Source organism: Purpureocillium lilacinum, assembly GCF_023168085.1.
Source record: "Purpureocillium lilacinum CBS 284.36 DNA, scaffold_5, whole genome shotgun sequence".
Classification (NCBI taxonomy): Eukaryota; Fungi; Ascomycota; class Sordariomycetes; order Hypocreales; family Ophiocordycipitaceae; genus Purpureocillium; species Purpureocillium lilacinum.
The window spans coordinates 579,653-599,073 of NW_027072115.1; the positions used below are offsets into that span (position 1 = coordinate 579,653).

Here is a 19,421-nt window from a genome sequence, read left to right on the forward strand (position 1 = left end):
CCTAGCGGCAGATCTGATCTGGTCGAGACATGTCGGCGTCCAGGTGGCCGGCCTCCGCCCATCCCATCGCACCTGCCCTCACAGCTGTGTTGTGTCCTGTCGCACGGGAAGGAGCGCCTGCGACGCGCTGGAAAGTGCAATTCATCGCCTGACTAAGCGGCCTCTTCCCCCGCAAACATTTGACGGGGACCTGTGGAGACCCAAATGGTGATACCCAGCCCTGTCATCCTGCCCTGCGCGACCTGCGCGAAGCATTGCGCAAGATTGGCGTCGTGAACCCGGCACTGGTGGTGCAATGATAATATTTTTCTTCCTTCTCTCTGCGTCGCTTTCGCTTTCGGATCCACGGCGACCCTCGTCATTCTCGGGTTATTCCAGAAGCTAATTGTGCGTTTCACGCCATCCCAAAAGACCGAAACAGATCTCGGTCCCGGCAAGCCCTGCAAGCCCTGCGACGCCTCCCGCGCTAACTGTCGACGCCTGGGGCTCCAAGCGGCTGTCGCGTCCAACTCCCGCTTACTCAGCGGACATTCCGGCGAAACCGCCCCAACTTACAGTGGCTCGGCCTCATACGACTCCCAATCAACGGCATCTTCGGCCGTCGTGAATCTCTGCACCTGGCTGCCGCAATACCGTACCCTGCAGGTCCACGACGTCAACGGCGGATGAGTCAACTCTGCTGCGCGCCGCGGATCACTGTCTGCCCTACACGAGCAGTGCCGAGCACGGTGCAATCCATCCAACGGTCGAACCTTGGCGTCCCGCTCGCCTCGCCATCCACGGCGTTCGGTGCTCGCGTCTACCGGATAGTTTTATCAATCTGATCCCGACCCTGCTCGGTTGTCGTAAGCTTCCCACGGAGTTTGCCGGCCGACCTGCCGGGCCATGTGTTGTCTTGTGACAGCCTAGGCCCTGCCTTGCCCGCGGTCTGAGTCTGAGACCTGGTGTCCTCGAGAGACTGTGCGTTCTCGGGGCATTCACGCTTCTTCCAATGCTTCTTCAGACGTGAAACACCATTCACCGAGATGGAGAAGAAGAAGCGTGCCTGCGACGCGTGCTACAGGCGCAAGGTACGTTGAAAAATTCCCGCGGCATCTCGCGCATTGCCGTCTCCGAGCCTGTACCCAGCACCACACCAACAGCATGAGGTTCCACGCCGTGGGACTGCGTGCGCCATCCAATTGAGCCCGCCGCAGCACCGCAAACGTCCTTGCCAACGTGCGCTTACACATCACGGATGGCGATATAGATCCAATGCGATGCTTCCGAGGCAGGGGCTCGGTGCGACTGGTGCCTCCACCACAACCTCCCCTGCACCTTTGACCGTGTCAGAGGGCGGAAGAAGCGGCCAAGGTGTGTGCCTCCTCTACGCTTTACTTTACTTGTTTCTGTGGACGGCTCGGCGCGCACCCGTGTACGGCAAGGTCACTGACTGTGACTAGCGCCGAGGCTGCGGCGCGCCAGAGTCTCGCCAAGCGCCTCGAACGCGTCGAGGAGGCAATCGCCCGGACGGAAGCTCTCAAAGAGGGCAGCCGCACGCCATCTGACAGTTCTTCTGGGTCCACACCACACGTTCCTGACCAAACGGCCCAGCAAAATGGGAACCAGGATGCAAGTCACGCCGCAGATCACGGCTGTCCTGTATGCCGGTCCAAATCTTCCGCCCAGCTCCCTTCGAGGCGCGTCACCCATACCCCTCTCGGGCAGATCTACTTTGCAGGGCAGAACTTTGGTGCCATATGTTGCCGTAATGGCGTACCACACTTCACCGCTAGTGGCGAGCAATGGATACACTCGCGGACCGGCCAGTGGCCACGCTTCGGGGACATCTACGGGAGCGAGACAGCTGCTCCTCCAGGGCTCCCTGTAGCTGCCTCAACCCTGTACTCGCTGTCGAATCGATCTTACCAGGGACACGATGCGCAACTGCCCTCGAGGTGGGTGGTGCAGTCTTTGCTGGACGAATTCATAGCGTCCGACTTTAGTCTTGTATTTCCGCTGGTGGATCGCGTGCTGTTTGAGGAGACGGCCAAGCTGGCTTACAGTCGGCAAAAGCCTCTCATGTGTGAGTATGTTGGCGCCAAGGCATGCGTGTTTGCATTTGTGTCCATGGCCAGCTCCAACTTCCCCGACCTGGAGGCCGCCTCTCACATTGACCCCGATGCATGTGCAAAGGAGGCTCAGATCTTGCTGGCGGACTTTCTGGAGGACGCGAGCATCACAACGCTCCAGACAATGTTCATGTTGGTACGTGAGCAGTCACTCACACGCTGCTTGGCTAGACACTCACCGGTACCTCCAGCTCCTTCACGAAACACTATACGGCCACCTGCAGGCCGCCATCATGTATCACGCCGTGGCGTGCCGGACGATGTTTTCGTTGGGAGGCCACACGACTACCATGCCCGCATCGACTGGTCGCGCGCTCACCATCCCGGAGCGGGAGGATCGTCATCTGAGACATCTGTTCTGGCTCTGTTACTCCTTTGACAAGGACATCGCCCTTCGCACCGGTCAGCCGCCCATAATACGTGACGACTTTTGCGACATATCTCTGCCAGACGACTACGTGCAGGATCGTTACGACCGTCACCGACATGGGGACGACGGCAAGACCCCGTGGTTCCCCAACGATCTTCGCCTCAGTCTGATCAAGTCCAAAGCCGTCGACGCCATCTATTCTGCCGTGGCGCTCCGCAAGTCTGACGCAGAACTTCTCCGGGCGATACGCGAATTGGACGACGAGTTGGAGCGCTGGCGTGTCTCTATCCCAGCTGACTTTTCGCCCGCGTTGTCGGTGCGGCGCGCCGTCCAGCTCGAGGATCTTGACAGGTCGAGGAGCATGCTGCACATCGAGCTGCACCTTGACTACCACTACTTACTAAACATTATCCATGTCGCCAGCGGCCGCTGCGTGTTTGACCGTCAGGGCCGCGAGAAAGACAAGACGTACGGCGTCGAGTCTAGCTTGGATCTGTCTATGGAGGCAAGCAGATCGACACTCATCTACCTGAGTGCCATGGCGCCTCGACTCGCCGGCGAGGCATTCTGGTAAGCCTCAGCAAGAGCAACAGGTATCAAGCCATCCGCTAACGTTCCGGCAAGGGTCTTCATCTTCTACCCGGTCTCAGCGCTCATGACTGTCTTTTTCAACATCCTTCGAAACCCGCAAAGTGAACATGCCGTTCACGACGTGGAACTGCTAAGCACGGCATCGGACGTCATACGGAGCATGCCGTTGCACAAGGAAACGGCGTATGAGACGGCGTACCTCCGGCGGATGGACCGCTTCGTGGCTGAGTTGAGTAGACTTGGCAAGTGTGCGATTGCCCGGACGCACGGTGAGCGCGATGGCTATCCCTTGTCGCGATGATGTGTGGAATGATTACAATGCATGGACGACTGTCTTACTATGGGTCATAGAATACGGGGCGTTGTTGGCGGCTGGCGTTAGTCCTCGGTGTAGACCTTCTTTCTGTTCCCGTCAGGGACGACAATGGTGTACGAAGTAGATGAACGATGCGGATACACGTCGCACGATGCGGATATACGTCGCAAGAATACCACTCTAATCTGATCCGTCTCCCGATGCTCACATAGACATGCCTTGTACACGATCGGAGCTGCTCACTCAATTGGCCGAAAGCACACGCTTCTATATCTCAATCACCTTGCCCGCATCAAAGTCATATGCGTCCTCCCGCCCATACCCCCTCTGGTTCGCCACGACGCGCTTCCCCTTCGTTGCCCCATCACCGCCGCCGCCATCGTCGTCGTTGATGTCGTCGTCCACAGAAAAGAAGTCGCAGTTAAAGTGCGTGTGGCCAAACGCCCACGCGGCGACGGCGCCCCCGCTCCGCCAGCACGGCTCGCCGCGCAGGTCTGTCACGAAGGCGCTCTGCACGCCGCGCGGGTCGTCGAGGTGCTCGGGGTCGTTGGCGCGGGGGTCGCTCGTGGGGCTGTGGTGCGTGAGGATGAGGATGCGGCGGCGCTGTTTCTGTTCCCGTCGTTGCTGTTGTTGCTGCTGCTGTTGCTGCGCTCCTTGGGCCGGCGGCGGCGGCGGCGGCGGCGGCAGGGACGCAGACAGAGCGCGGACTTGGTCGTTGAGCCACGCGAGGTCGCGCGCGTGACACGCGTTGTGCGCGTCGACGGTCCAAGAAGGGATGGAGGAAAAGTCGGAGACGAAGAGGGAGGCTGTGGGGTGTTGCTCGGGCGTGATGTGTGAGAAGAGGGTGCAGCCCAGGATGGTGACATTGTCGGAGATGTCGAACCGCCTGCGATCCATGAATACGAATCGTCCCGTTGAAGCCTTCCCGCTGCCATCACGCGCTATCTCTCCGCGCCTCTCCTCCTCCACCGCGTCCTCGAAGCGACGCATCGCCCGCACGGCGTCCTCATACCCCTGCTGCTCCTGCCGCTGCTCTTGCTCTTGCTCCGGCAGCGGGTCACCATCATGCACGCCCGCTCGCAGCGCCGTGCCGTCATCATCATGATCAAGTTGGCACGGCTCATGGTTTCCAAGCACGTAAAACACAATCTCAAACTGCCGCAGCTGGGTCTCGAGAAAGGCGTAGAGGCGCGGGTCGTGCGCGTTGCCAATGTCCCCGAGGAGGGCGAGGTGCGGCGCGTGCGGCGTGATGGTGAAGGTGTCGTACATGGGCAGGAAGCGGGGGGTCTCGAGGTGCAGGTCTGACATGATTTGGATGCGGACGGGCAGGGCATCGGACTGCTGCTGCCGCCGGTCTGTCTGCTGCGAGGTGGCCATGTTGTTGGTGTTTCCCTTTGGGCCTGTAGCTTACCGACCAAGGACGATGGATGCAAGGGCTGGGTTACGTTGTTGGGATCGAGAGTGTAGCTCAGCGTCTGGAGGGCGCGTCCATCCTATCCAGCCCTGTCGTCGTTTGCCATGGCTCCGCTGCGTAACTCGTCTATTTTAACTGTGTGCGCGGAGGATTAGAGCATGTCGTTGTGATGAGGGCGCTTCGTGAAACATGTAATGGTGGGTTGAGGTGGATTGGCTACTCCAACGTCCGGTTTAGGCGGTTCAGGCGAGCGGTATCAACGGGCGTTGAACGACCTTGCGGTGTAACCCGAACAATGCCTTCAACACCACATCTCAAAGAAAACTTCAACAGACAACGAGGCTCTAATTTCGGATCTCTTGTTCAATGTTTTTCTCGTTTTTCTTTCTTTCGAAACATGACGCCCCTTCTTTTGCTGGCCCCTGACAGTGCGCCGCCGCTCACTCAAGACGTAGGGTAGCCCACAGCAGACCGTAGATGCGTGTAAGTCGCCGCTGTGCGCCTCGTCCATGTGAGCAGCATCGGTCCCGCTCGGCTGTTTACGCCACGTTAGTACTTACCATCGAGGCTGCGTATTCAATTTCTGGGACTCTGCTCATGCATCGTTTGCAACACTCCGGCGCCAATGCTCATCGATTAACATGGTCGCAGTCGGCGCGTAGCGCTGCACGTCTGCCAGGGCGCTTCGAATCCGCCTCGCCGGCCCGATGCTTCTTCCGGCATCAAGTGGTCGCCCAGACTGGGGGCGGTCAGTGAGTAGATCAACCAGGTCACCCAACTCATTCAAGACATGTCAACAACGCGCGCTTTCGCCATCCTAGAGGCGCTGCCTCGCGACACGCCATGACTGCAGCGCGGCGCAGGTCATTTCGAAGATGGTTGTCAAACTCATGGCGTGTCTCGAGGCGCTGGTGGGTACGCAAATCGGCGTACCTGCGGCACTTTGTGAACCGCTGGACGAGACGAGCCTCGACGGCGACGCGCTCGTGGTCGAAGCGTAGCGCATCCGGAGTCGTCGAGCAGCCCTCTCGTTTTGATCCATGTCGCATTCTCGCCCCGAAAGGTATACCAAGCGCTGTATGGTTTGAAGATGCTCTCTTCCTATACGGCAGCGACACGGCAGTCTTCGATCTCTACATCCTCGTGCCCGACGTCGGCGCCGCGTCTGCTGTGCTCCAAGATGCGGGATATCGACAAGCCGATTTTGACGGCCTGCTTCCCGACGACGAGCGGACATGCAGAGCAAGAGGGGGTGTCCGTCTCGAACCCGTTGCTGCCGTGGACGAGGCCGATGGTACCGTGCTTCTGAGCGCCGACGACTGGAAGTTTGACCTGCGCAACACTGAAGAGGGCTGCGTCGCGCCTGTGCCCCGGCTTAGCAGCTTTCTCGAATCCCTCATGGAGTACTGGCTGTCCATGCCCGAGGAGGAGTGTCGCGAAAACTATATATGGTTCCATTCGCTCGCCAACTTGATCAGCTACGTCTACAGCATCCGAGGCCCGAACGGAGACCTCATCCGCAGCCCCGAGTTTGCGGAACAGTTGCAGCCGCGATTTCGTGAGCTGCACTACGACATGGCGACCAAGTACCCGAAAAAGAGTGACATAGCGAGCTACAGGAAGCACGAGTACCATGCCATCAGGTATCACGAGATTCAAGAGGGCACATTCACCCCTCGGCCGTATCCCAGCGGCAACTTTCCCCCCTCGTTGGCCGAATACCCGCATCTTACTGGGTTAGATGCGCCCGCCCCGAAGTCGCGGCGAAAAAGAGGATCTACGGTGAGCTCTGGCCGCATAGTCTTTGTGTTGTCTGTGGCCCTAACTGTGCTGCAGAAGCCGTTGCAAAGCATTGATGAAGTCATGGCATAGACGTGTCACTCCAGCCCGTGGCCGTGAGTGGCGTTGTGTTGAAGGGCCATGAACACACAAATGTCAAGAGCTCCTTCGCTTCAGGCCTTGAGCCTATCTTGTGGATCATTTGGACCTGTTGCCCGCTGGTAGAAAGTCTCACTGCGACTTGGATGCGCTCACTCCATCAAGCCGACGAGCCCTCGGCTCTGGCGGCCGGCCACCTGATTCCTCCGCCATGGGCCTCAGGCCCGCGCCCTGATTGACGCCGGCACCGTGGACAGTTGACTTGCGCGACAACCGGATCCACCGGATCCCCCCGCATTAAGTCCTGCTGGGCCAAGTCTTGTAACTCTTGTCTATTGTAACGTTGGGGAGCAGATGGACTTGCACCGCGTGGAGCTTCCGCGGCGCTCTTAGTATAGAACACAGGCCGAGTACTCGCTCGGCCTCAGAGACCGTAATTGAGAGCCTACCATACACAATCATGAAAAGCCATCATTCCGAGATTGTCGTGATTCCTAGTAATGGTTTGTGGAGACCGATCTTCGAGGCAGCGGCTGGACGCGGCGCAGCCAAGTCATGAAGGGCGCGGCGATGTCGGGAGTTTGTCAGCGGTTTTTGATGACTTTTGCCTTGGCCCAGTCTTACACCAACGCTTGCCATCGACAGCCCCTCCCCCTCCACGAGCCTTTACCCCTCACAAGCTGACAATATCTATATCTGCTTGCGACTCGTCGCCGACATATAAACCCATCTCAGTCAATCGCTCCTAGCCAATTACTTCCCGGCATCGACTCAGCATTCACCGCATCACGCGCCTCCATTCTTGCAAAGGATATCATCTGTGACGCCATGGCTCCCAAGTACGAAGCGGTCCGCACCGACGGTGCACCCCTCCCTCTGCCGCAGTTCTCTCAGGCCGTCAAGTACAATGGCATGGTGTACTGCTCCGGCAACATTGGCGCGGTCCCCGGCAAGGCTTTTGAACTTGTGGAGGGCACCGTAAAGGATCGAGCGGTACGTGCCTTGCCCATGCGATAGTCTCTATGGCGCGTCCCTGCATGCCCCCCTGCAACTGGCCCCGGGCACGTGCCTCGACATGTTTCGCTTCTGTCCTGAGCGACTCTTGTGAGCTCGGCAGACAGGCAATTGCTGACTGCATGTTTACAGAGACAAGCGCTTCGCAACATCTCGGCCGTGCTGGAAGCCGCGGGCAGCCGCCTCGAGAACATTGTCAAGCTCAACATCTACATCACGAGCATGAAGGACTTTGCTCTTGTCAACGAGGCGTACGACGAGTTCTTTACCTGGGACCCCAAGCCGGTAAGCCCACCTTCCATCACTTGTTGCGATTGAGTGATTGTGACTGATGTATGAGCATGTAGGCGAGAACATGTGTGGCCGTCCACGAGCTGCCGCTGGGAACCGACGTTGAGATTGAGTGCACGGCGCACCTGGACCAGACGGCTCGCTTGTAGACCGACAGGGATCTATGGAAGTAAAATAGAATCGCCCGGCCACGCGATACGGTGACGGGGTTTCTCTTATCAATCCTCGTGACCCGTGAGCCTCATTTTAAAACGTGGCCCTGTGGCTGTCTTGGCAAGCACGCCGTCTTTTCAACCCTGCGATTCTCGGAGCAACCCGCCCGAAAAGCAGCCCTGTCGCAACTTCGTGCTTCCGCGCCGTCTTCGCCTCAACACATAGGCCAAAAGCCCATCTCATATACGTTATAAACCCCGGAAAGGGGATTGTCGCGATTTGAAGCTTGATCGACCGCTTCATCGCACAGCAACAAGGGCCTGGCATCCCCCGCCAGGAACAGGGCCGGCAACACGCTTAGCAACATTGAAGTTAGCCCAAACAGTCGCTCCGCTTGGCAAACCGTTGATGACGGAGGGCCAAGGACTATCGTCTCGGCCGAGCTAAAGAAGCACTCCACGCTGGCTCTAAATATGCATATTTATAGCTTTAAAATGTGGATTTCATTGGACGACCCCGTGGTTGATGTCCTGGCTCATTGTGCAGCCCCCCATTTTGCCTTGCCTAATCGGGATTGCACGGCGACACGTTACAGGGCCCTGCTCCGAATCACGGGGCTCTGGAGTTGACCAGGCTTGGGGATAAATACAGACCTTGTAGCTGCCTCCCGCGCGAGCGGTTGCCGAGTTTCCGGGCCGTTGTCTGAGCGCTTTTGTTGAGCGGTCGTGATTCTCCTGCGGCATTGACGGTTGCGGCGCGAACAATTGACACGATCCCACGTGGAACGCGCGACAATGCATCTCAGATCGGTTGTGACCCTGCTGGGCGCCGCGGTCGCCGTCACGGCTAGCAAGCCGCGGGTGGCTGCGGAGCAGCTCGTCGATGCGAAGAGCCCGTCGCGGCCTGCGGGCGGGCGATCTGCCGAGGGCCTCAGCAACGGAACACAGATCATCTTTGGGCGCGACTTTGACGGCCTCAACGTCTTTGCTCCACGAGACTGCAGCCCCGGCCGATGTGCGTCATACCAACCGGAGAGCTGTGAATCTTACAGCCGCAGAAGCAAGACTGACCAGCAAACCCACAGATCTATGCTCCCAAGGCGGCTGCTGCAAGACGACACAGAACTGCACCCCCGACGGCTGCTGCGACAAGCCCAGCATCGGCTGCGGCGCCGACGGCTGCTACGACCCATCCAAAAACACATGCTGCGAATCGCGCGGCACAACGTGCCAGCTCGGCAAAGAGTGCATCCCCGAAGGCGGCTGCTGCACGACGGGCAAAAAGGGCTGCGGCTCAGACGGCTGCTACGACCCCAAGACGGACGTATGCTGCACGACCCGCGGCACGACGTGCAAGACCGGCTTCGAGTGCATGCCCGACGGCGGGTGCTGCCGGACGGGCACCAAGTCGTGCGGCCCCGACAAGTGTTACGACGACGACAAGTCCGTGTGCTGCACGAGCGGCTCCGACGCGTGGACGTGCACCAAGGGCGAGAAGTGCTGCGCCGCGAGCAAGTCGTGCTACGACCCGGACAAGGAGTCGTGCTGCGCGGGCGGCGCGTGCTCGCTCTCCGGGTCGTGCTGCGGCGATGAGTGCTGCGATAGTGATGAGACGTGCGGGCTGGACAAGCGGTGCACGGCCAAGACTACGTCCACGCCGACTTCGACTTCGACGACGGCGTCTTCCACTGAGGCGTCGAGTGGGGAGACGACTGGCGCTGCGGGGACGGGTGACGGGGAGAATGGGATTGGACCGGGTGGCGGTCGGCCGACGAGTGATATTGAGAGGGCGAAGTCGGCGACGGCTGCTCCGTCGCCTTCGCAGACGGGAGGGGCGGGCGATCGGCTGTGCTCGGCTGGGAGGTTCGTTGCGGCGCTGTGTCCAGCCCTCGCGGTGGTCTTAATGTCTGTGTTGTAGTTCCGAAGCCACGAGAAACGAAGAGTGATGACTACTCTGTTATGAATGCGAAGGGTTGAATCGCCAATCACGGTCCCTCCGCTTCTGCCAGTTACCACTCACAGATCGTGGACGAGAATGATTGCCGTAGTGAGACGAATGCCGTCTTTCAAGTTCCGGCACATCATAGTTCTTTCAGCCCTTTTCCGAAAGGGCCATTGCTCAATCTTGGTGTTGGAACAGGGGCGGGAGCCATCAAATCAGCTTGATACCTGGAGCCCTTTGGTCATTTACCTGCATGTTCCTGACCCGGGACGCCAACGCTTGCGACGGCATGCTCTACGCCCCAGGTTAAGATATGAGCATCGCACGGCTCCATCTTTGTTGTCATATCAACGTACACTTACAGAGCTGCCAGTACCACTGGATGCCCGGTCCACGAGCTTTGCGATAGGCAGCGCATTTCCGCCGATTCCAGCTTCCAGTGTTGATGTTGATGCACGGTGTTTACAGGGCTTGGCCCAGCCGAAGCATGGCAATCATGAGCCCAGGTCAAGGGAATGGCTATTCACGATACGTCACCGGCTGAAGCCGACCCGACGGGATCGTACCCCTGTATCTATGCACTGTGCCCTTCACGCTGCTCCTTTGACGTAAAAGGCTCATCCTTTGACAAATGGTTTCGTAGCGGGCTGATAGCGCCAGTCTTCCTTCTTCAATAGGTCCTTTGGGATAAGAGACCAAGTACGGTAAGAGTTAAAGTTTCCATTAGGCATAGAATACACCTTGCTTCTCGACATAACAGAGTAGCATGCGTCGAAAAAGACTGAAGTCTCAACATCGTGCATGCATGTGCTCTCTTCAAGATGCATCTCAGTCTAGCTCACCTCCTCACACTCCTTGCAGGGTGCATAGCTCCAGTCGACTGCATTACAGTTCCTAGCATTCACGAAGTCTACTGCAACTCCCCACTGCCGGTCGATGAGCGCTGCCTACCCCCATTCTCCAACTGTTGGGGATCGAGATACCGCGTCTACCGCTATTCATCTACTGGCGACACTGACCAGATCTCGCCGCGTTGTGGGCAGTGTGTTTGTCGCCCAGCCAGCCAGTAAGCAGGCTGTAGAGTTTATGTGAGTTCTGTTCAGCTCTGATTTGAGTAGCTGCTGATACTCGGCATGATGGTAGAGCCAACAAAGCGTTGCCACGCAGCTTGGCTTAAGTCTTGAGATCAGGTCAGTCAGGGGTAGGGCTACGATAGTCAACAAGCAGTTGTATCCGGGCCACTCACGACCGTGGTTTTCGAGGATGCATCTGGTCGCCTCTCAGAAGTTCCGCGCACAAGTTCGGCGACACGATTCGATATGCCCTCCGACACTGCTGAGGCGCTTCACTCATGTCCAGTATTCGAGCATCTAATGAGACTTATACGACGCTGCTTAACCCTGCCTATTCCTTGTGTCCTGTTACATTGGAAAGATGCTTTACAAAACGCCGATATCCCTGGTCACTTGGAACGGAATGGAACAACCCAGTATATGTAACGTGATCTAGGCGTAAGTATGCTTCCAGATTGGTATTGATCCCGCACCAGTATCTATCCATTTGCGCCTGTCCGGTATCCTGGCTAGCATCTATAAACCCACGAAGCGTCTATAGGCAACCCTCAATAAGGCGTGAACAGACACTCTGACTCAAGGGGCATCCTCGTGGGCCTCAGCACCTTATACGACAGAGGCCTGAGTCGCAAGCAGTTGATGACGCTCCACGGAGAATACCATACAATGAACCCCTGCCATACCAGATGGGAAAAGATCTCCCAAGTCTTGCTGGCGTCGACAAACCGAATGATGATCCGGCGCTTTATCTCAGGTCCGTCGACCAATGTGGTCGTGATGGTGCTGGTGTCGAAGAACGCGAGGCAGAGCGCCGAGGCGATCTGCGCGGTTCTGCACTCTATCCACTCGCTGCTCTGGCCGGGTGCGTAGAGGTAGCCAATCACCATTTGGTCTTTGACGAATGGCTCTTCCAGGCTCATGACGCCCGCGGCGCGCTCGGCTCTGAAGGTGGACGTGAGCGGGCCGCGCGGCTCGATGTCGTGCGGGTGTAGTTCATCGGGGATGACGGCCATGGCTTCAACGTTGCCGCTCCGAAACCGATGAATCCCAATTCTTAGCTCTGTCACGGGAAGACAACTGGCGAGTACATGTTGGGCCTCGAGACGATTCTCTCAAATCTCTACTTAAGACGTTGAGAGGAACGAGACGGTTTACGTGGAGCAGCACCATGTTCAGACACAATTGCTGTCGTTCTGGTTCATTGCGATTTCATGGCAACTGTTTCAGCTACTGCACATGACTGCGCTGAAGACGTCAATTGGTAATGGTTATTCCAGTGCTGTTGCCATGGTGGTCTTTGTGAATACGCGTCGTACGTAACCATTGTGTTGTATATTAATAGTCAAAGCGCGCGCAGGAAGAGAGCATAAGCAACTGTGCGTGAAGAAGTTCAATGAAACCCCATGTTGTTCCCCGGAGATCTCGTTATTGGTTCTTTTGTCTGCATTTCCATGTGTTCATGTTCATGAGGTGTGTGAGACATTGAGTAGTATATCGGTTGCTCATACATCAAGCAGCAGATGCCCAAGGCCCGCGAAAACTCAAGAGTCTCTGGAGGTATAGAAACCGTGGGCGCGGCGTGTACCCACATCGTACTTCGTTGCTGAAACGGCCATGTAAGCCGCAGTATGTGTGCACGGATAGTTCTGCAACCAGAGGTGAAGCACGCGTGGCAGTGCGTGCGCCAAACATCTACTCAGACATGTTGTTATCGTGCGAGACCAACAACTGAGGCAATTTGCTCGCGAAGCACGTGTCTATCCGTTGCGAACCCATTGGCGCTCGTCTTGGTGCTGCCTGCAACTATCTCGTCGAAGCCCCAGGCACCACGGTAGAAACAAGCGCCTCCAGACGTCCCTTCCGAAGCTCCGTCAACAATCGTTTACATCGCTAACGAGGCTTCATCTGTTGCGTCAGAAGCAGACCATATGCGCTGGTATGAGCAGTAAAAGACCGAATGCCAAGGCCGTCGGAAGCGCGCCGTCTGTGCGCCGTGGTTCGACTGTTGAGCTCGCGCGCCAACAGCGACTACGTTAGCTCATCCTTCCGACCGTGATATCCATTCCCCCATGGTGTTGACTGTTGACATTTGCACTGGAGCATAGGGAAAGGCACCCACATTCCAAGTCATGACAAGGTCCACAGATCCCACAACGCGCAGAGTCTATCTTGACAAAGCGACAATGGCGTCTTGTCTTCTTGGCAGATGCGCAGCCCGTGACCTAGCTCCCACGGATTTATCTCATGACAGTCGAATGATTTCCGGTGGGTCCAAATCCCGCCGGGGCGATGACATCTTGCCTGCCCCCGTCGCTGCCAAGAATGCCACCCGTGGGGATCGAGGGCAGTGACATGCTGTCCCGTCTCCATCCTCAACACGAGAAAGGCTGGGGTAGTAGACATGGAGACTTCGGCGCCTTCCGAGCGAGGTGGTCTGTGCTTTGCCAACAGAAAAAGTTACCGTTATCGCCGTTGCCGTCTGGGTCGCCGTCGCAACGCTGTTTGTCGCGCCTGTCACTCGGCTGCAACGCCAATGTCTGTGCGGCTCGGTTCCATCACTGCCGCGATGCGTCTACCAGCTGGCAGAGCTCAGGTAGGGATAGTGTTTGGCACCGAGACCTGGTGCTCGGGAATTGAAGCTGGCATTTGCCGCGAGTCGCATGATGCCATGTCAAGGCAACGGTTGCATTCGGGATTAGCAACGTCCTGCATCAGGTCGCTACCATCTGACTGTTTTTACGGAGAATTAAGTTGGATCGGCCTGTAGTCGACGATGAACGCTCGCGTCCGATGCGACCATGTCTTGAGACCGGTCATGCAAGTGGTTGGATTCTAGACGCGTCGACCAGAGCAAGAAAACCCAACCATGGCTCGGTCGTTATCTCCAGCATCGAAAGAACATTCCGTGCATCAACGCGAGCCTATCCGGTGCCAGCGCGCACAATCGCCAGAGCCCGCGGACTCATGTTTGCCGCCTCCAAACCTTATCCAGGCGGGTCCAGGCGGGCGCGACATGTCGGCCGCAATAGCCGCGTCGGCGTCCTGGTCTGCGGGCGCCGAGTGGAGCCCGCCGTCGGCGGCCGGACGCCCCCCGGCGAAACCCACTTTTCGGCCGGGCTCGGTCCGGCGAGTGGCCGTCACGGCGGTGCGCAACTACGATTGTCGGCGCGAGTCGCGTCAGCACCTTGATGCCGGCATCTGATATCTTGGGTCACGGTCGGTCAAGCTCCAGTCGGCCGACTTGCCTTTGAGCGGATGTAACAGCGGCTGAACGCAGGCCTTGCCCTATTCTGTCGGCCCCCATTGAAGGATCGTCGACTCAACGGGCCGACGTCGTCGTCTCTTCTCCCAGGCCCGGCCCCCAATGCCGAGAAGCCAACTCGCATCTCCCGAGCCGTGTCCGCGAAGGGGGGTCACATCCGTCCGTGATCATCGCCACCCACCAGCCACCGCCGCCCCGAACCTGTCACGCCAGCGGACAGTTCCACGATCGAGGTCACCTGTCACGGACGAGGCTGGAGCGGCCGAGACATGGATCGTTGGGACTGCGCAGGTCGAAAAGTCCCTTGCCCGCGACTGCGGCGAATGGAAAACGCCACACTATGCTGCGCTGCATGAGTGCAACCCTGGTGACACCTGGTGCGTGCGAATGGCACCCTTTGCGGGGGGGACGGGGCAGGGGCGCCAGCTACGTGGCGCGCCGACAGCGCAGGACGCGACGAGGCTGGAGGATTGCATGGGGGGCGCAACCCGTCTCGTGGTGATGGTGGCAACGCGCTTGGGTACGAGAAACAGAACAGCCATGTGTGTGCAATAGAGTCGAGGTGGTGTAAAGTGCGCATAGCCCTGCAGCGTCGCGAGTCACGCTCAGAGCCACATGAGCAGCAGAGGTTTGCTGTTCCACGCCGGAGGGGCGGCAGATGAGCCCGGCCTTGCTTTGCCCACGAGGTAATACGACAATGGCCAAGTGCTGCTTCCATACTGTCGAGATACTCGCAGCGAAGCAAACCAACATTGAAGTCCGTGCTAGCAGAGCATCTGGGCCCCCAGTAGGTCATTTGTCGACGGCCGGCACTTGGGGGCATTCTCCATGCAAGGACGATCCATCGTGCCTGCTTCAGATGCTGTGACAGAACGAGGCGGTGAAGGAGAAAGCAAATATACGGGCCAAGTGCTGCCATTTACAGTACAGTAGTCTTCAGTCAGTGTTGCAATGTTAAGGGGCCACACATGGTGTCTTTGGCGTGGGCCGGGCCAGAAGCAAACACAAACACCAGCGCGCAGATCCGTCGCGCGGCAACAGGGCTGGCAAAGAGCACGGCAAAGAAAGCAAACCGGCAGCAGAAAGGGCCGTTAGCTGTCTCTCTCGTCCGCCCTAAGCCCGGCCCCCGAGGTCACCACGAGGCTGGATCCGCCTCCCCGCCATCCCGCCTGAGGAGGCGTTCCTTTTTCCATCTGCGCGTGATTCAGTCGTTCCCCTGGGGAGCTCCCTTGCATGCGCGGCTAGGTGTGTGTTTTGTTTGTTTGTCTCTGCCGACAGCGGCTATTTCCTTCGATCGACGCTTCGACGCGGCCAGCCTCCGAAGGGTCCTTGTCTCAGAGTCGGGAAGTTGAAGCCCCCCGGATACCACGCAGCAAACGGCCCGCTCGAGCGCTGCCCGTGCCGTCCTGTTTGGCCCATCGGACACTTTCCCCTTTCTTTTTGCTCTCCTCTGTCCCGCACATCACGGACGTCCAAAACATGGCGGTGAGTGAGCGAGTGCGCGCCTCCAAAGCCCTCAAGCCCGTGTCCAGCGCGAGCAAACGCAGCAGCTGCAACGAATGAGAAGAGTTTACGTGCAGACGAAACTCTCTTGATTGGACCATCCGGGAAAGGATGCACAGAGGGAGGGAGATACAACCACACATATGCGCATTTACCAGGTCCATACTGCATATCCGCACAGGCGCAGGCCGCATCGTGCAATGCACCATCATGCACATGCAGGCCGCCGCCCAGCCCGCGTCCCCCAACCTCCGTCACGAGCAGGACAAAAAGCACAAGCGAAACCGGGGTTGGGGAACACAAGACGAGCCGGCTGCCGCTGCGCACGCACACCGACAGCGGGGGGGGGGGGGGGGGGGGGGGGGGGGGGGGGCGAGGGGCGCGAGATAAGACGAAATGGCGATGCGAGCCGCGTTGCATGCGAGCCGTGCTGTGCTTGCTCCCTCCCCCTTCCAGCTGCGATGGGATGCAATGCGATGGACACGCGTCCTGGTCCCGAGAAAGTGCATGCGTAGATGCAACGCACGGCGTGCGTGCGTGCATGGTACCATCTAACGGCTCCTGTACGGCCTGCACGGCTACATACGATAGAAGCTCCTCGCCGCTGTTGTCAGCAGGCAGGCATTAATTAGCCTACCCGTCACACAAAGTGCCGCAAGCTATCTTTCAACTTAGTATGCACTTTGAAGACTTGACGGGCCTATGCCGCGCGTCGTGTGCAACCAGGCCAGGCAGATTCTCAGGCGCGCGCCCGCTCAGATGCGTCCATGTATGTACGTACGTACTTTGCATGTACGAAGCATGTAAGTGAGTGAGCAACCAGACCTGACACATGGCCAGCGCGGTACATTCTGTACCTCTGGTGTCCAAGGGCTCGCATACAGGACTGTGGACACAGGGACCAGGCACTTCTGTCGTCGTCGTTCGCTGCATGTATGCTGCTGGGGCTTGCAACAACAGGCGATTTGTGCATGGCGACGACGACTCGCGGCCAACAACTTGGCCCGTCTGCAGGATCTGTGTCCCGTATGATTTACAGTATCCGAGGGAAATGTGGGAGTCTACAAGGATGGCTACGGTAGCGACGTCTGTCAAGCAAACAAGTCCCAGGCAGACTCCAGTCACTAACACCGCGCCGCATGCGCCTCCTCAGGCTCTCCCGCCCATCCATCACGACCAGCATCATCTCGTCTTCCTCATCCAGACCCTAGGCGTCTTCCATCCAACAAGTCCTCCTCTTCACTCGCACCCCAAACCGAGTTGGCGCACCTCGCCTTCGCATTCACTCACCTGCATCAACGGTCCAGCCCAGGACCCGTGTGTCTGCCGCATCAGCAAAGCGCCCCCCCCTCTTCGCCCTTCTCATCCCCCTCCGCCCCAAGCTGCACATCGTCATCGCCCCAATCATCGACCACCGGCGCTGCCCGCCCGCCCGTCCGTTTGGCCAGTTTCCGCCCATCCGCACGAAGCAGTCTCCGCTCCTGCATCATCCATCCCTCCCTCATGCTGCAATGCAATGCAATGCAGGAGGGACTGCAGCACGCCAGAGGGAGACTAACGCACGCACTTTAAGCCATGCCCGCTGTTGCTGTTGGTCCGTGCTGGGTGTGTGTGCCCGCGCGCGGCGCCGCGCCCAACCAACAATCACTGCCTCTTTTCGAATCTTGAGTCCTTCTTTGCACACTCGTCTGACTGGCTGACTGGCTGGCTCTCGGGCCAATCTACGAGGGCGGAAACGCCTCCCGAATGGCAACCCCGCCATCGCCGCCGGAGAGGTGGACGGTCTCTTGTCACTCTCGGTCAGTCGCTCTACGATACTGCACTGCATGCGGTCTTGCTGGGCAACCTCCCCGTCCTCCCGCGGCTTCTCACGTTCCTCCCGTCTGGAGTACTTTGACCTGGGTCCTGCACACAGAGCTCCACCCAATGACACCGGTCGGGGCATCAGTAGTAGCAGCGGCATCAGCATCGCCAAGCCTGCCACAGTACGGCACGGCCGTCCTCCTCACCCTTCCCATCCTCCATGTACTCGTCATCACCACCGCCATCCAAACCGTGAAGCTCCCGCGCCGTCCGAAACGGCAAAGACCCAGGCCCGGCCTGGCGCCACGCTCCACGGCGCAGCGGAAACGCAGCTTACTTACTCTACAGTACCAGCGCCCACATGGAATCTCGGCACTTGAGAGAGGTGAGTAGTATCGGGAATCGCTTTCGCACCACGGCCGCGGCGGCGGCGCAGCGTCGTCTTGCATGTGGGCGGCCACGGCACTAGACAGCAGCAGCAGTAGCAACAGCAGCATCGAGCCGTCGTCGTCGTCGTGTCTCTCAAAGTGCCCCTTTTCGAGCATGTTTTTTAAACTTCCCGCCGCAGGAGTAAACTCTACTCTTCATCGTCATGTAGTGTAGTGCACTTATTATTGTTCCGCGCCGAGGGTGTGAGTGCTTGAGTGAGCAGCCACACATCATCCCCCGTCGACGGCAACACCATACAAGGTACACATTATGTACGGACGTAGCAGTTGCAGCGGTAATCGCAGCAGTAGCAGCGGCGGTGTCGTCGTCACCACCAGTCGCACAATCACGTCGCACACACAGACTGCCCCCACCGTCCGTGGTGACCTCTCTGCTCCTCAACTGCTCCCCAACTGCTCATCTGGTGCTCCGGTGCAGCAGCTCCGTCTCTTCGGTAGTCCTCCCATCCCAAGATTCCATTCGGGTGCCCCTCCTCCCCCTCCGCCACCGCGGGAAGGTGGTTGCAGCGCTACCACTACTTACGCATCGCCGGCTACCCAGCTTGCCAGCCAGCCAGCCCCAGGGCGCGAAGAGCTGGGCCCTCCTCCTCGCATCCTCCTCCCCCCAAGCTTCCCCTTCTCCTCGGCAGTCTTGAGAGGGCGGGGGACCAGGACCACCCAGATGGGCGAGATGCGCGTGCGAGTGGCTTGCGCTTTCCGTCGAATCAGCGCCACGGGGGGTCAACCCGCCAGCCGGCCTCACGGTGTGTCAGTCTCGTTTTTGCCGTGCTGGGCCGTCTGAATGCGCTGCGCTGGCTGTCGCGCCGCCGCCGCCGCCGCCATCGCCCGCCGCCCAGGAAAGTCGAGCGCCATCTGCCGCATCACACGGCCGCAGCCATCGCCCACCTGCCATGCCCACCCTCGGCCGCCACGCGCCACGGCGAAACCGTAAACGTCCCAGTCAACCAAGTACTACTGTACCCACGGGGAGAGGCAGACGAGAGGACAGGATGCCAAGAGGAGTAGTCAGCACGTAGCCCACTTCTGCCCTCCTCCTCTCCGGGTCTCGCCAATCTGCCCCCCGTGATACCTCCCTCCCTCCTCCACCCGGGGGCGCGGGCGCGGGCGTCGCCACCACCATCACCACCACCACCATCTCATCCAGCACCGCTCTCACCACGACCGGTTCGTCTGGGCGGGCGCGCGGAGTGGCACGCCGCCATCATGGCACCATCCATGACCTAGGTACGTAGGCCAAGAGAGCTCCCTCGCT

General features: G+C 58.9%; 6 protein-coding genes across 6 annotated transcripts; 4 read left to right on the forward strand and 2 right to left on the reverse strand.

Annotated features, from left to right (window-relative positions):
• Nucleotides 1-1,597: 1,597 nt before the first annotated feature.
• On the forward strand, nt 1,598-3,373 carry PLICBS_006776 (uncharacterized protein; the record flags this gene model as incomplete). The annotated part of the gene is made up of 4 exons (XM_065601048.1): nt 1,598-1,636; nt 1,708-2,247; nt 2,303-3,051; nt 3,106-3,373. 4 exons carry the CDS (start codon nt 1,598-1,600, stop codon nt 3,371-3,373), a joined length of 1,596 nt encoding a protein of 531 aa, XP_065457120.1.
• A 282-nt stretch (nt 3,374-3,655) lies between these two features.
• On the reverse strand, nt 3,656-4,765 carry PLICBS_006777 (uncharacterized protein; the record flags this gene model as incomplete). Its single annotated transcript, XM_018320151.2, has 1 exon — nt 3,656-4,765. The coding sequence occupies one exon, from the start codon at nt 4,763-4,765 to the stop codon at nt 3,656-3,658; it is 1,110 nt and encodes a 369-aa protein (XP_018180048.2).
• Nucleotides 4,766-5,677: 912 nt separating this feature from the next.
• Nucleotides 5,678-6,674, forward strand: PLICBS_006778 (uncharacterized protein; the record flags this gene model as incomplete). Its single annotated transcript, XM_065601049.1, has 2 exons — nt 5,678-5,717; nt 5,893-6,674. The coding sequence occupies 2 exons, from the start codon at nt 5,678-5,680 to the stop codon at nt 6,672-6,674; spliced, it is 822 nt and encodes a 273-aa protein (XP_065457121.1).
• Nucleotides 6,675-7,508: 834 nt separating this feature from the next.
• PLICBS_006779 (uncharacterized protein) lies at nt 7,509-8,134 on the forward strand (the record flags this gene model as incomplete). The annotated part of the gene is made up of 3 exons (XM_018320154.2): nt 7,509-7,673; nt 7,827-7,979; nt 8,042-8,134. 3 exons carry the CDS (start codon nt 7,509-7,511, stop codon nt 8,132-8,134), a joined length of 411 nt encoding a protein of 136 aa, XP_018180051.1.
• Nucleotides 8,135-8,932: 798 nt separating this feature from the next.
• On the forward strand, nt 8,933-10,083 carry PLICBS_006780 (uncharacterized protein; the record flags this gene model as incomplete). The annotated part of the gene is made up of 3 exons (XM_018320155.2): nt 8,933-9,152; nt 9,223-10,000; nt 10,056-10,083. 3 exons carry the CDS (start codon nt 8,933-8,935, stop codon nt 10,081-10,083), a joined length of 1,026 nt encoding a protein of 341 aa, XP_018180052.2.
• A 1,617-nt stretch (nt 10,084-11,700) lies between these two features.
• PLICBS_006781 (uncharacterized protein) lies at nt 11,701-12,165 on the reverse strand (the record flags this gene model as incomplete). Its single annotated transcript, XM_065601050.1, has 1 exon — nt 11,701-12,165. The coding sequence occupies one exon, from the start codon at nt 12,163-12,165 to the stop codon at nt 11,701-11,703; it is 465 nt and encodes a 154-aa protein (XP_065457122.1).
• Between the last annotated feature and the right edge of the window lie 7,256 nt (nt 12,166-19,421).